At 44.0% G+C, this 16,845-nt stretch overlaps 1 protein-coding gene across 1 annotated transcript in view; it reads right to left on the bottom strand.

Moving 5' to 3' along the window:
• Positions 1 to 16,845, bottom strand: part of NBAS (NBAS subunit of NRZ tethering complex) — a 616,392-nt gene that overhangs the window by 415,024 nt on the left and 184,523 nt on the right. The window contains exons 23-25 of the mRNA XM_066597064.1: positions 14,650 to 14,803; positions 8,782 to 8,967; positions 6,508 to 6,681 (exon numbers count right to left, since the gene is read on the bottom strand). Coding sequence (XP_066453161.1) covers positions 6,508 to 6,681; positions 8,782 to 8,967; positions 14,650 to 14,803 — 514 coding nt within the window. The remainder of the gene's footprint in view (positions 1 to 6,507; positions 6,682 to 8,781; positions 8,968 to 14,649; positions 14,804 to 16,845) is intronic.

Raw genomic sequence — 16,845 nt, 5'->3', positions numbered from 1 at the left:
ACAACCCCGCTGCAGGGGTTAAAAAAACAACCCGCACAGCGCTTACCTGAATCCCGGCGGTCCGGCGTCTTCATACTCACCTGCTGAAGATGGCCGCCGGGATCCTCTGTCTCCATGGACCGCAGGGCTTCTGTGCGGTCCATTGCCGATTCCAGCCTCCTGATTGGCTGGAATCGGCACGTGACGGGGCGGAGCTACACGGAGCTACACGGAGCCCCATTCAGAAAAGAAGAAGACCCGGACTGCGCAAGCGCGGCTAATTTGGCCATCGGAGGGCGAAAATTAGTCGGCACCATGGAGACGAGGACGCCAGCAACGGAGCAGGTAAGTATAAAACTTTTTATAACTTCTGTATGGCTCATAATTAATGCACAATGTACATTACAAAGTGCATTATTATGGCCATACAGAAGTGTATAGACCCACTTGCTGCCTCGGGACAACCCCTTTAAGGGAAAAATAATTATTTCCTGATTGCAAGTCTGGCAATTGGAATAATCCCTGGATCAACAACCCTTCTGAAGTAATCAGTGATGTAACATGTAATATTGTTACACTCCAGAAAGGCGTCCAGACTCCTCTTGTACTCTCTTACCGAGTTCTCCATCGCCACGTCCTCAGGCAGAGAGTTCTGTAGTCTCACTACTTTTACAGTAAAGAACCCCCTTCTATGTCGGTGTAGAAATCTTCTTTCCTCTAGACATAGAGGGCGCCCCCTTGTTTCAGTCACAGTCCTGGGTATAAATAGATGATGGGAGAGATCTCTGTATTGTCCGCTGATATATTTATACATAGTTATTAGGTCGCCCCTCAGCTGTCTTTTTTTCTAAACTAAATAATCCCAATTTTGATAACCTCTCTGGGTATTGTAGTCCGCCCATTCCATTTATTACTTTAGTTGCCTGCCTGTGTACCTGCTCAAGCTCTGATATGTCCTTCTTGAGTACCGGTGCCAAAAACTGTCCACAATATCCCATGTGTGGTCTGACCAGTGACTTGTAAAAAGGAAAAACAATGTTCTCATCATGCTGTTAGACCTCTTTTGATGCCCCCCATGATCCAATTTGCCTTGGCGGCAGCTGCCTGACACTGGCTGCTCCAGGTAAGTTTACAGTTGTTTTCCTGCAGAAAGCAGACAGCTCTTCACTTTTGTTGGACACTGATCCGGGTGACTGCGCAATGTACGAGGATTCAATAGTTTTGCTTTAAAAACGTGTTATTTTTGTGCAAAAGTAGTAAAAAGTAAAATAAATCTGCAAAAACTTTGGTATTGCAGTAATCATGCTGATCCAGATTAAAAAAAAGTTATCATGTTATTGTGGATACTGTAAAAATGAAACCCAAAAACAATTTTCCATCCAATCCCCCCAAAAGTTTAATACAAGTTATACAACACATTATATGTGCCCAAGAGCGGTGCCCTTAAAATACACAACTGGTCCCAAAAAAACCAAGCCCTCATATAGCTATGTCAACGAGTTATGTTTCTTGCAATGCGATGATGAAAATCGCTTGGCTCTTAGAGGGGTTTTTACAGATAGCACCGGCTGCCAGTTCTTGGCTACACCACGATTGGAGTAGAAGCTGCTGCTCTGACCCGTGTGCTGGCCGACGCTCGTAACTGCAGGTGCAGCACCACTGAAATCAATGTGATCCCAGCCCGCAATTACAAGTGTAGTCCTCACTGATTTCAATGAGAGCTGCACCTGCAATTACAAGTGCTGACCGCTACACAGGAGGAGTTGGAGCAGTGGCTTCCGCTCCAACCCATCCTGGCGGTCCTGCCAAGGAAAGCCCTTTAAGACACATAACAGGCTTGTCACTAAGGGGTTAAAGGGGTTGTCCCGAGGCAGCAAGTGGGTCTATACACTTCTGTATGGCCATAATAATGCACTTTGTAATGTACATTGTGCATTAATTATGAGCCATACAGAAGTTATAAAAAGTTTTATACTTACCTGCTCCGTTGCTGGCGTCCTCGTCTCCATGGTGCCGACTAATTTTCGCCCTCCGATGGCCAAATTAGCCGCGCTTGCGCAGTCCGGGTCTTCTCCTCTTCTCTATGGGGCTCCGTGTAGCTCCGTGTAGCTCCGCCCCGTCACGTGCCGATTCCAGCCAATCAGAAGGCTGGAATCGGCAATGGACCGCACAGAAGCCCTGCGGTCCATGGAGACAGAGGATCCCGGCGGCCATCTTCAGCAGGTGAGTATGAAGACGCCGGACCGCCGGGATTCAGGTAAGCGCTGTGCGGGTGGGTTTTTTAACCCCTGCATCGGGGTTGTCTTGCGCCGAACGGGGGGGGGGGGTTTAAAAAAAAAAAAAAACCCGTTTCGGCGCGGGACATCTCCTTTAATCCTCTCCAGAATATGTGAACCTTCAGTTATCAGTGATTTTCAATAATCCAACTTCATGGCATGCTGGACCCTCAGAATTTCCCTGGAATTAGCAATTCCTTCCATACAGTATAATGAGGCCGCCAAGTTTCGCAGGATGCGGATATACCGGAATATAGATTTATGTACATACATAAACATGGCTGATTGCTGATTGCATTATTTGCATTACAAAGGACATGCTTCTACTTCTAAATCTTCGGATTTGCATAAAATTCTCTCCCTAAACAATTATGAGGGTGAAATATCTCAACGTCAAATTAGTTAATCATGGATTAAAGCAGCGCACGAAATCTTTTAATCTCAGAACTCTAAATGATGCGGATGAAATATGATTTATTGTTACCACATCTGTAGCGCGGCCTCATTTATAACGTGAACAGCCTGTCGCTGCTTAATTATTCAAAACTGTTGCTAAGCTAGGAAAAAAATAAATAACTCTCGTATTATACGGCGCTCTCACGACGCGCAAAGACCAATTCAACAGCTCAACTACCGATAATAATCCCCGTACAGACCCCGAGAGCGGCGCAGGCGGACAATGCTGCATTCTCCTACAGGCGCTCTAGCAAGGACGGCCGTGGCAGGACATCCGGCTTATATCATCGAGGTAACAAAGGAGCGCCGAAGGTAAAGGTTGGGTTGCAAAGACAATATGTAGCGACTAATCTCTTGAAAGTTACAGTATTTTGCATCATCACACCGGTCTGTGAAAGGCCAACGCAACCCAATGTTGTACTGGTCGTTCTGATGTCTTATGTGTCTGGGGAGCCTTAGAACCCCCTTGGGCAACAGGGTCCAAATACGACTACCCTCATAGGGAGGAGGAAAAGGAACATTGGTCGCACAAGCTTGGTGCCACTCTATTCGTTTTCAATGGGATTGCTGGAAACAGCCAAACGGCAAGCACTTTTCTAGTCACCCCACTGAAATGAATGCACATCCATGGCTACATTCCATGGGAAGTCCATGTTGGTCGACCCCATAGTGACAAGAGGGCAAAATGGGAACCTCAGTTCTCAGGATCGGTGGGTGTCTCAATAGTAAGACCCCCACTGATCAGCAAGTTATCAGAGATAGGACTCCCTCCCCCTCTCCCAGAAATTCCACATCTGCTTTTGGGTTCTTTCTACAGTGTTCACCATTCAGTATACATAAGATGGCTTTCTTATCTGGATCAGTAGGATTACTGCGATACCAGGTTTATGTAGATTTATTTTGGTTTCTTACTACATTAGCACAATAAAAACATGTTTTTAAAGAAATACAATTAAATCTACATCACCGCATTCGAAGATCTATAACATTTTTATTTTTCCAGCATCGGAGCTCTCTAAAGGTCCACTTACACGCAAAGACGAACACCCAAAATCCGTTCAAAAGATAGGGAGATTGACAGTTTTAGCGATCCTTTTGCATAAGCTGCCAATGAGCACTAATGCTCACTAGCAGCTTTTTCCCTTATTTGCATGTAAATGAGCCTCTACGATCTGTATGCAGAGAACAGCAGGTGGTCTGTTATCTGCATACAGCTATTTTGTTCTGCAGTTGAATACAATGTTATTAGTGCCCCCGTGGAGAACACAGCATCCCTGCTATCAGCTCTCTGGCCGAACGATGAATTTTATGCTCTCCTAAAAATCATTGTTCAGCTGAAAACTAAACGATAGTAGCATTTACACGCAACGATTATCGCTCCAAAGACATCGTTAGAGCGAATTTTGAGCGATAAACGTTGCGGGTCAATGTGATTTTAGAGAGTTCGTTTTTTTGCGGGAAGAGTTGCAGTTTTTATTAGTACCAATTTGAGGTACATGTGACTTTTGGATTGCTTATTATTGTGTTTTTTGAAAGGCAAACAAACAAAAAAAAGGCTATTTTGCTACTGCGTTATAAAATTATTTTTCCAGTGTTCACCAAGCCAACGTTAAATATTTTTTATTGTCCAGTTTGTTACGAACGCTGTTATACCTATATTTATATGTTACTTTTTATACATTTTTTTTGTATTTTAGCCATTTAAAATATTTTGGGTTTTGGAGGGGAAAAAAAGTGTTATTTTCGTATCTGGATTTTTTTTCTTCTATGAATTAAATTTTATTGAATTTACACTATCTTTTAGTCCTTCAAGAAGACTTGAAGATTTAATTGTTTGATCGCTAGGATAGTCCACTGCATTACTTATGCAGTGCATTCTACTAAGCCTATGACAGTAGCCTATTAGACTACGTGGAAGGCAGGGCTTAATAGGACGAGTTACATGGCAGACATGAACGTCATTGTCAAGCTTTCGGCTGCCATGAGAACCCATTGGTACCTTGCAATTGAACGACGGGGTGCCAATGCTTGTAGCGGTTGCTATTGATTGTGGCATGGAAGGTGTTAAACTGCCAGGATCTGAGGTTTCCCCTCTCCTGGCAGTTGCAACAGGAGCCTGGCTGTCAGTAGTCAACGAAGCCACTACTAGAATAGTGCACTACTTTACTTATGTAGTGCATTCTACTAAGCCTATGGTAGCAGCCTATTAGACTCTGCGGGAGGCGGAGCCTAATAGGCTAAGATACACGTCAGATGTGGAGGCCTTTGTCAGGCTTCCAACTGCTATAGGAACCCAATAGTACTGTGCAAATGCACTGTGGTGGGCCAATGAATGACAGAATAAACCCCCATAGGAAAAAGACCCAGGTTCATAAGATATGAACCGCAACACAACACATTACTGTTAACCCTTTCTAATCCACTGCCTGACGTCTTCCTACATTCTAATTGAAGCTTGTACAGCTCCAATGTCAGAAGACATCCGACAGGGTATTCTTACTGTCTATTGCCAGCCACTCTGCTGTCGGAGTCTCTCTGGCACACACATACTAGCTTTAGCCAGCAGATGGCACCATTGTATAACAGCAAAAAAAGAAAGCCTTTTAGGAAACCCTGAATACAAAATTGAATTGGAAAGGGTTAATACTGTCTTAATTAAAATTTTGAAGTTGGGTGGAATATGAAAAAAGGCAATTCTGGCAATGTGTTTTATTTGTTGTTTTCAGGTGTTCACTATCTGGTATAAATGACACGTTAACCTTCTGTGATCGATAGGATTATATTGTTACCAAATTTACACAGTTTTTATTTTTTTTACTATTTTTTTTTTAAGGATAAGCAGCCCTTAAAATACGAATAAATAGAAATTTGCTTCATGACCCACGTTCTGACACTCCTAACTTTAGATTGTCTTTTTTAATAAATGGATCAATATCATTATGCTAGGTTTTCAGATCGCCGGACTTTGCTGACACATTACCCAGCTCCCTAGAGACTGCGCTCAGCAGCTGCCACAGTTCAGAGGGAACATTTCTGGACATTGTCCATACACGGTCCGACATTATCTTATCAGGGCTGACAGCGCTAAACTGTTTAGGGACAGCAGCCTGCTGACAAGGAGAATAATGACCGCAGTTGTTAATTTGGTCATACATTTCCAGGAGGAATAACAGAGGAACGGCAGAACCACAATTTTGTGAATACGAATATTGACTAAACCGTATCATGATCCTCTTTAAATTTTCATGTTGCTGAAATAGCATTTTACGTGTCTGCTGCTCCCGCATACATACTGGAGAGTTTTTGCAGTTGACTTTGTAAACAAATGAGAGCAATTACGCATGAACCATAATCTATGAAGATGATATTTGCGGATTTGGAAGATGCAAACACGATAATAACGTTCGACTTCTCCGCGTATGAAATATTCAGAGAGCTAAAAATATTTGCACAGCGCCAAATAGCTGTACAATTACCGCGTGATTCAGCTGACTGTAGATGGCAAAGACAAAAGGTCCTGGCAGCCCGGCAACAAGTCGCGGCTTCCTAATACTATTTTTATTTTTCCGTCTCCTACCCTCATTACTCTGTTTGTTTTATTTTGCATGCGGTGACAGAACTAAGTGATTTCTTCTTCTTAAACACCGCAAACAATGTTTCAGCAAATAAGTCACTGGGAAATTCATGAATAGAAATGAGCATCAGAAAGGCAGGCCTGTCAGCCCCAAGAAAGCTCTTATGTCCATATCTGCAATAACAGTGTCATGAAGCAAAGCAAAAAGGAACGTCGGCTCACATCGGGCTTGGAATGCTGAAAGATCTTCAGGGGGAATTTAAGGTCGTCCTTAGCGAGTGTTACTATGTATTGTTTCAGTAGAGTGGTTGCCGCTCCGGGACTCTGTGCCTCGCAACGATGGAGGAAAGGAACCATCCACTGGTAGGCGTTCTTGACGTAGTGCTCCTCTTTAGACTGCAAGACATTAAGCAATTAACGAGTTTACAAAAAACTCTTATCCATTTAACATAGAAGGGAATTCTCAATTAGTGGGTGGACCTCCATCAATTTGCTAAAATTGAGAGCAGCTCTGGAGGATCCGACATACCCATTTCCACCCATTTCAATGAACAGAGAAGTAATACTGCATTTGTCCTGTGGAGGCACTGCAGGAAAAAACCTTTAGCAGTCGAGCTACCAACACATTACAAGATGATCGCTCAGGGTCACAATAGCCCAACTACCTATCTTCACAAGGACCATTCCCCTTCTAGAAAAAAAAAACTAAAAAAAACGGACAAATGCAGTGTGTCAATGAAGCCAGAGCAAGTACATCCAGCTACACTGTGTATATGGCATCAACCAGTAGGTTGGAAGAGAAATAGAAGACAGCGATACATGCAAAGTATTTTGTTCTGGCTTGCAAGACTGTACCCTGTCCTCAGAGACATCAACATAGGCATATTAGGTGAGTTTTGGACATTGCCAGACTGCTTCTTTACCTGACTGAGTCCACCTCCGTGAGTCCAGCATGGTAACTAGCATGTGGCAAGGGCAGGGATTTAAAGAGTAACAATAGTCTAACCCTTTCCAATCCACGGTCTGACCTCTGAAGACATTATGATTTAGGGCTGTACAGCTCTGATGTTAGAAGACATCTGCCGGGGTTCTCTTACTGCATATTGCCAGCCTCTCTGCTGTCAGAGCCTATCCAACGTGTCACCTCATGCAGTACTGGCTTTAGCCTGCAGATAGCGCCGTTGTATAAATGGCAGAAAAAGAGTAAGACCCCTAGGAACACCAGGATACAAATTGGATTTAAAAGGGCTAAAAAAAAGGTCAAACGTTTTGGTCAATGGAGGTGCAAGTGCCGAGACCCTTGCCAATTGCTGAAATGAAAGGGCTGCAGCGCTCACCCAACTGCTCTGCCACTCTGGCTGTCATCTTTGCCTGTAGAAACCTCTTAGTTTCTGAAGTTGGGCATGTAGCTGTCTACAGAAGTCTATCCTTCTGTCTTCACCTGTTGAGAGGTGAAGACAAGCAAAAAAGACAGCTAAAGGGAAGAGCACTGCTGCCCCTTCATTTCAGTGATCAGCGGGGTCTCAGCACCTGGCCCCCGACTGATCACAACATTTAACATATTGCACTGACACGTCAAGGGTTTTTTTTTGGTTTTTTTTTAAAGTGCAGTTTTTTGACAAAATTCTTCTTCTACTTTATCTAGAAGGGACACCCTCAGCAAGCATAGTGGGCAATCTAACAGGGATGGTGGTCTGCAAAGAGGATTTCTTATGACAAGTTCCCTTTAAAAGTTGGTGTTCTAGTTTAAAAAATCCATTTTCATAAAGCCAATTAGGGTATTCAGAATTAATAGAGCATCTCTTGCTCCAGAGGACCTGCCCTGTCCTGCATTACAAAGACAAACTATTGATTTGAATGAACACTGTATACTGCTTAAGGGGTAACTACACTTCTTTTGACATGCCATAGTGCTGTCAGAAATTTTTATTGGTAGGGGTCTGGGTGCAAAGACCCCAATCGATGACTAAAACAAACAGGTAGAAGCACTCTTCTAAGCACGGTACCTGTTCCATCTCGGTCACTGCTCAGAGCTTTGTATGGGCTCCATAAAAGTCTATGGAGTCCATACTCCGCTTGCAATGACAGCTGGATGGGCAGAGCATTCTTCTGCCCATTCATTTTAATGATCTTAGTAGCACCCAGACTCCTCCTAATCACAACTTCTAGCATATCACAATGACATTTCAGAACTTTGTAAAAAGTTTAGTTACATTTTACTTTCTCTAGGGTAGTGCTGCAGGAAAACTGAACACTTCCTGGCAGGTTTCCCCACAGCTTGTCCAAAGTGAGAGAACCCTTTTAAGTTTGAAATCTCACTCCGGAGGAATTTACTGTGAGCCGAAAGTATTAAGAAGGAAAACTTATTAGCGCCATCCCTAATCGCCAACGGTGAGACCCCACGTAGCAGTTCTAGCGGACGTTTACCACAACTTTTTGAAGAAACTGTGGCTAAATCCAACAAGACTGCATAAACTAAGCATTAGCACAACCTACGTTTTCCATAAGTAGTCGCAGCTTCTCCATGTCCTTGATCTCGTGCAGGTCTTTGAGGTTTAATGACACGTCACAGTTGGCTTCGTACACAAGGGTCTCCAGTGTGACCAGATCATCACAAAGCCGCTCCAGGCCAGGAATACTCTTCTCCTTCCCCAGACGTACCAACGAAAGCGCACCGTCCACCTAGAATTCAGCCAAAACGGTGTATAGCAAATGAAGGAAGCCAACATTGGATCTAAATAAGTCAACGTGTTCCCAAGAATCTCACCAATGAAATGTACATACTATATTACCGTAGTAATAGAAGGCACTTAATAAAGAGAACTAGACTTTACCTAATCCCAGGTTCCCACAGTGACACATGGCCATTCCTTGTTTGTGGTAAGATCACGGGATTATTGCCATGGGACAAAACAAATGATGGATCAGCTGCTATTTTTCGAGCTTTACGTAAGCAGAGGTGTAGCTAAAGAGCGGCAGACAAAAGTGAGACTATAGAGTGGCAGACGACAAAGGTGGGGCTATAGGGTGGCAGAGGTGTGGCTATAGGGCAACAGACGTGTGGCTATAGGGTGTGGCTATAGGGCGGCAGACATGTGGCTACAGAGTGTGGCTATAAGGCAACAGACGTGTGGCTATGGAGTGTGGCTATAGGGCAGCAGACGTGTGGCTATGGGGTGTGGCTATAGGGCGGCAGACGTGTGGCTACAGAGTGTGGCTATAGGGCAACAGATGTGTGGCTATGGGGTGTGGCTATAGGGCGGCAGACGTGTGGCTATGGGATGTGGCTATAGGGCAAGAGACGCTTGGCTATGGGGTGTGGCTATAGGGCGGCAGACGTGTGGCTACAGAGTGTGGCTATAGGGCAACAGATGTGTGGCTATGGGGTGTGGCTATAGGGCAAGTGACGTGTGGCTATAGGGCGGCAGACATGTGGCTACAGGGTGTGGCTATAGGGCAACAGACCTGTGGCTACAGGGTGTGGCTATAGGGCAACAGACGCGAGGCTATAGGGTGACAATGTTGCACCAAGGGCTTGAAGGCCCCTATGCCATATAACAACCAGTACAGTAAACTGTGCATAGTAGGTAAGTGCTCTGTTACTTTGACCCATACCTCTGTAGATAAATCATGATATGTGAGTAACATTTAGGAAATGTTGACATCTGTTGGAGTTGCAAGTTACACAAACATATATTTTACTGTAAGATCTGCCATATAAATCCAAGGCTTTTGAAAAACAAAAATGTAAGGTTGACGGCTGAAATCTGAATGTTGAACTTGTTTTTCTACAGCGGATATGTAGTTTGCAGCGCGGATATGACCCATTCAACGGCGCAAATCTCTTAACTTTCTAGTGAGGCATCTGCTGGAATAAATGTAACGCTACTTATTCCCTCAGATTTCTTTCTTCTGCAGGTTGCAGAAATCCCATTCACACGTACAGGATGCGAATGGTCATTGAATCTGATACAGATTTTGGAACGGAATCTGTGCCACAATCTGTGACATATTCCAAATATGTGAACTTAAGCCTGACCTGATAGCTAGTTTCTGCTTTTCAGATTTGCACAGTTAGGGCAGAGCTGTGGTCAAAGATTGCAGTATATCCGCAGTATGAGGTGCTCTAAAAACTGCCTGCAGCTCTGCTAGCGTAGGTTAGCTGCTGAGTACAAACACAAACCTTCCAAAACTTTAGAACATCTAGATATTATTTCGTGTAAATGTAAAGTTTGTCCTGGAGCTCAAAAAGTAAGTAACATAGTAATGTACGCATTGTGACATATACTGTATCCCCATATTGTATGAGGGCGAAAAATTATCCGCACCCTGGCTGTTCATTTTAATCAACAAATATATAATTTTTCTACATAACCTCCCTGCTCATCAACACACGTCGTCTATCTGTTAACAAGCTTTCGAATTCCCTCATTAATGTTTTAGGCTGATCTGTGAGTCACGAATGCAACGCTGTCTTCACCTCTTCTTCAGACGTCAATCTTCATCCTCTTAGGGCTTCTCTCAGAGGACCAAACAGGAGATATCCTGATGGGGCAAGATCAGGACTGTGGAGGATGCTATAACACCTCTAAACAATGTCAACAGTATGGGCAGCAGTGGGCAAATGTGCATAGTTATGCAACAACCCTTGGATAGCAGTCCTCTGTGTTTTGTTTGTGTTTTTGGCTTCATCTCTTCAGTGAGCATCTCACTGTAACGACCACTGTTGATTGTTGAACCTTTTTTCCTGATAACGGTCCAATATTGGCCCTTTAGAACGTCAGCAAAATGTAAGCACCAATTATCCAGGAGATGCTTGACTTTTGAATTTTTTTTTTTCTTGGTCGGCGCCTGAGGATGCTTCTATTCCATACTCTAGGTCTACTCACAGGCTCAAAAAATCAATCACTGCACACTGCTCTTTCATACAACTCACAAGTGGGGCAGCTATTTTTCTTGCACTGCACGATAGCTACAACGAAAAGCGTTGATAAGACAGTGCGGCCAACAGAAGTTTTACTATAGTTGGAGCGTAAATAATTTTTGACTCACCCATAAATATATATATATATATATATATATATATATTTTTTTTTTTTTTTTTTTTCCACTGACCAACTGTTCACCCAGAACCCGAAAACTAACCTCACAACAAATTTGCTAACTCACACAATCCAACTTGATCCGAATAATACCGCCACACAGTGATCTAACAGTTTCTCTCTACAAACTTCATTTATATGCAATTATTTTTCTAACATGAAGGAAATTGTACTGGAAATAAATCTTTTGACTGAAGTGTGCAGAAGCAATTTCTTGAATTTGCACAGATGGGACTCAGATTGAGAGAGTCCCCTGCATCCTCCCTAATATAGAAAGCACTAAGTTTGCAATCATCTGGAAGAAAGCACAAACCTACTTGAGATTCTTAGAGCACATGTGGTTCCTCTAACACAATGTGTCCAATGAAGTATTAAAGGGCCCACTGCACTTTGTGCCAGCTTGTGCTTATATGAAAGCTAACATGATAACTAGCAAAAGTGCAAATCACTTTATCTAAACAGACGTTTTTGTGCTGAAAAAAAACCTTCTAAAGTGCTGGCCACTAGGGGGACTCTCTTCCTTCTAGCTTGTTGTCCACTGCCTGTTGTCAAGTGAAGTCTGTCTTTAATAACAGAACACCAACATGGATTACAGGATGACAAAAAGGTGTGTGTGTGTGTGTGGGGGGGGGGGCTGTCTCATGCTGCCCATAGATGTGTTGCACACGGGTGCTGCAGCAGCTAACCATAGTACATCCTTAGCTTATACAATGAATATGCTTTATTCACACATTACTAGAATTGCTTTTCAAATACAATGTGATTGGTCTCAGAAAGAGAAACCAAGTAATCTTGTAGATATGATAACTTTTAATGGCTAACAAAAATACGTGATGTTATAGCGAGCTTTCCAACCTACTCAGGGTTCTTCCTTTTCAATTATGAACATCTATGAGTTGACTAAAAGGGTTAAGACTAGTGGGCTCTCAGAGTGGGGGGAGATATGTGCAGTCATGGGACCACCACCGATGAGGCTATGGTTAGGTCATAAAAGTCAATTGTGGCAACACCCATTTAAAATAAGATAACTAGTTACTGAAAGCTAGCACAGTCTAGCTAAACTTTGCAACATCTGTATACATATTCCTTAAAGGGTCTTCATCTCAGACAGAGATACTGTATATAGCAAGAAATTTTCCAAGGAAAGTATGCGATTTTTATCAGTAAGAAAAGCTGAGCTGCAAATAACAAAATTGTAATAAAAAGACCCAGGTTCAAAAGATATGAACCACAACACAACAAGGCCCCATGGGAGGACGCCACGGAGTGAAAAAGATGGAGAAGCTGCACCGGGAAAACAAGTGCGAGTCACAGATTAAGAGCTAAGAGTAAGTGTAATTATATTCTAATACAGTGAAGATAAATTATGCATACGCCGTGGCTGCCAGCATTTCACCCATTCCAAAAGAACAGTCACACGAATTGCAATGTGAGAGAAATAAAAAAACTAATCTAAAAAAAAAAAAGAATAATAAATTATTAAAAATCAAAGCCATAATGACAGTGCTGGGAAGAGATACAGAATGTGTTATCACTGGGGGGTGTTCCAGGCTCTAATCTGGACTGAATGCATCTCGCCAAATAATTGGTAACGACAGCTTTTTGACATTCGGATTTTCAAGTAGAGTCGGCATGTAATTTTAAAATTAATGTAAAACTGGTGTACTGGCGGACGCATGATCTAATCAAGACTGGGCGTTGTTGGAAAATAGCAATTCTACAATGTGAAGATGGAATATATGAGAAGACTGCAAAAACAAAACAAAAAAAAAATGGTTGAGGTCGCCAATTACTACATACTGGGCACCAAGCAACTGGCATGGGGCATAGTGGGCGGCTTCAAATTACATGGGGCAGATGCCAACACAAAGAGCAAGTAAGCTTGATGGCGCTCTCAGAAGCCACACAAAGTGGCCCCATCATGATAGTTCAGCATAGGTGCTATATATCCTTACCCATATATACCATCTTCAATGTGGGCAGTGCCCCTTGATTTACAAAATGTAATCTCATCAAGACAACATATGTTCAAATGTCCCTTATGGGCATCATGTGGGGATTCTTTTTGAGCTGGAATGGGGACAGTACTCAGCAGACCCAGGCAGGTGGGATGGATCCAGTCCTAATTCTTTGAAATCAATTGCATGGGTACAATTGACTATGATAGCGGCGCTAAGGGAAGCTGAGCAATACCTGCCCCACTACCTGGTGCCTTCTGTGTCATGCAGGCAGTGCGTTGTAATCATCCCGCCACCTGCATTGTTCTGCATGATCCTGATAAGAGGTCAAGGCAGAGGATGGAGGATGTTGTTGGAGCCCGATGGAGAGAAGGAAGTTTGTTATTTTATTGTCAGAGCACAGTAGGGCCTCTAAAGGCATCAGGAGGTACAATAGGGCCTCTAAAGGCTTCGGGAGGTACAGTAGGGCCTCTAAAGGCTTCGGGAGGTACAGTAGGGCCTCTAAAGGCTTCGAGAGGTACAGTAGGGCCTGTAAATGATTTGAGATATATAGTATGGCATATAAATGATTTAGGAAGTACAGTAGGGCCTATAAATGATTTACGAAGTACAGTAGGGCCTGTAAATGATTTAGAAGGTACAGTAGGGCCAATAAATGACTCAAGAGGTATAGTGGGGCCTATAAATGACTCGGGCAAACAGCAGGACTTATAAATTACAAAGGGGGTAAGGAGGCGGCCTATAATTTACTAAAAGGGCAGAGCTTGGCCAATAATTAATCAAGGGGGCAGAGTGGAGTCCATAAATTACTAAAGGTACCCACTTTACCTTTGTTGCCCAGGGGCCCATGTAAACTTTGAGAAGACTCTTTCTATGAGCCATAATAGTGAGCCGTCAAGTAAGAGTAGATACTGCCCTGGCATATCTGATCCTTACATGGTGAAACTATACTTTTGCCAACAGCAGTTGATCCATAGCAACACAATCAAATGATCACAGGGGTGACCGTCTGTAGAGAAGGGGTGGTCTTCAAAAGGGAAGTTCTTTAAAGGGTTCGCACAGGATTAGAAAACCATGGCTGCTTTCTTTCATCCCACCATCCTATGGGTTGGATCTGGAATTACAGCTTAGCTCCATTAAAGTGAATGGGGCTGAGCTGCAACATCCCCCACACAATCTCTGGATAAGTGTGGCTTGGTTTATAAAAGAATGCAGCTATGTTTTCCTAATTTTGTACAGCTCCTTTAATTACTGCAACTAGATGTAACTAATGCAATACCAGGTGAGGTGTTTAATGCATTTACCTGTCTGGCATAATTCTCAATCTCCTCGGCTCTCTTCCAGTACCAGTTCTTTACGATATCGATGGACAGACAGTCTGATCTGTACAGCAGTAGCTCAGGCTGCTCCTCATACAGAAACTCAGCCAGATCGGGTTTGCTGGGCTCCACCTGCAACCTGCAGAACATAATGAAGAGAACAAGTACAGGAATGATGTGATACATTTAGTACCATCACCAAGTGTACAGCTGAATTTCCAATACCATCGGAGTACTATTTGTGCAATGCGTATGTAAAAAGTCGGCGACGGGGGTCAGTGGGCTCTCCCCATTACAGGACTGCCTGTTTACACGGGCTGACTGTAAGTCAGGCTTTTATACCTGCATAAAATGAATGATAACTGAATGAATTAGCATTTGACATTCAATCATTGGCCATATATACACTGAGCTATTATAGTTAACCCTTTGCAGTCCACCGTCTGACGTCTGAAGACATTATGATTTAAAGGGGTTGTCTCGCGAAAGCAAGTGGGGTTATACACTTCTGTATGGCCATATTAATGCACTTTGTAATGTACATTGTGCATTAATTATGAGCCATACAGAAGTTATTCCACTTACCTGCTCCGTTGCTAGCGTCCCCGTCTCCATGGTTCCGTCTAATTTCGCTGGCGGCTTGCTTTTTTAGACGCGCTTGCGCAGTCCGTTCTTCTGCTCTGAGCACGAGCCGCTTCAGCGTGCTCGCCGCTACAGCTCTTCTGCGCATGCGCAGACGAGCTGTAACTTCTCGGGAGCGCGCTGGAGCGGCCATTCTGCTACCAACCTCTGTTAGAGGAAGTTGCAGAAACTTGAGCCGCCCAGCAGTGCCGAGAAGCCGCCCAGGTAAGTGATGGGTCGGGGGTGACGAGTGACTAACTGGACTGGGCCCCGGGGCCTACCGTTGTGGCGAGGGGACTGCCGCGGGGGAGCCGGGGCCTAGCGCGGGGGAGCCGGGGCCTAGCGGTGGGTGACTGTGGCCCAAGAGCGTGTGCCGTGGTCGGCCGCATTCAATCCCGAGGCCCGGTCGGTGGCTGTGGGGTCTGGTCGGCGGCCGCGGGGCGTCTGGTTGTCAGGGAGACACAGCTGGTAGCGTCTCGGGAGCGCGCACGTCGGGCTACAGCAAGCACGGTGCACCATGGGAGAAACCTGCGGTGCACCTTGAGAAAAGAACCGGCGGCCATCTTTGGGAAACGTTTTATAAGTTGCTGAAACACGAGAACTGTGAGTAAAAAAACGGCTTTAAAACCCATTTACACGTGTGCATAGTAATGTATGCTTAAGAAGGAGGACTGGGCAATACAAAAATTACACCCTTGCCTCGAGACAACCCCTTTAAAGCTGTACAGCTCCGATGTTGGAAGACGTCTGTCGGGGTTCTCTTACTGTATATTGCCAGCTGTCAGAGCCTTTCCAATGTGTCACCTCATGCAGTACTGGCTTTAGCCAGCATATAGTGCCATTGCATAACAGTAGAAAAAGAGTAAGCCCCCTAGGAAAACCAGGATACAAACTGGATTGGAAAGGGTTAAGCCTCACATGATCCAACGCCGAACTGAACGATAATCATTCCGTGTAAAAAGTATTCCAGTGTGTTCAGTGTTACAGAATATCTGCAGAGAACACAGAGGCGATGTCCTGCCAATCAGTTCTATACTCTAGGAGGCGGGGCTTAGTCATGGGGTGAGGTTTACTGCTGCAGAGGGGGGGAGGCTCCTGCTGCTGCAGCCAGCTGCCTTGCAGTCAATCACAGGACAGGGGACGCTGATAGACATTTCTTTACATATATGCATTTCTCCCTTTAGATTGCAATACAAGACACAATTGGATCAAAGCGCAAAAGAAGATTACGGGAGAAATTACTGGGATTGTTTTTTTGTTTTTTTTTAACCTTTTCGCAATTCTTCACATTTAATGTTCCTTTTCTATAAACACACAGAAGAAAAGCCAGACGAAATCCATATTTATTCCGGATGCACACGCCAGCTTTACCCCAGACATGATTAGATGTAAAATAACTGGGAGCAGGAGATTGTGCATTGCTGTCAGCTGGATTGGAGGCTGTAAATGAATTTTCGGAGAAGGCGTAATACACCTCCAGACTAATTCCAAGAGGGATCCCTGTGAGCTTCAATATCAGAATGAGAAAGGAAATAAAGCAGCGGCGCTTACACACCAGGC

Source organism: Eleutherodactylus coqui, chromosome 1 (assembly GCF_035609145.1).
Source record: "Eleutherodactylus coqui strain aEleCoq1 chromosome 1, aEleCoq1.hap1, whole genome shotgun sequence".
NCBI classification, from domain to species: Eukaryota; Metazoa; Chordata; class Amphibia; order Anura; family Eleutherodactylidae; genus Eleutherodactylus; species Eleutherodactylus coqui.
This window is presented reverse-complemented; position numbering and strand designations above follow the sequence as displayed.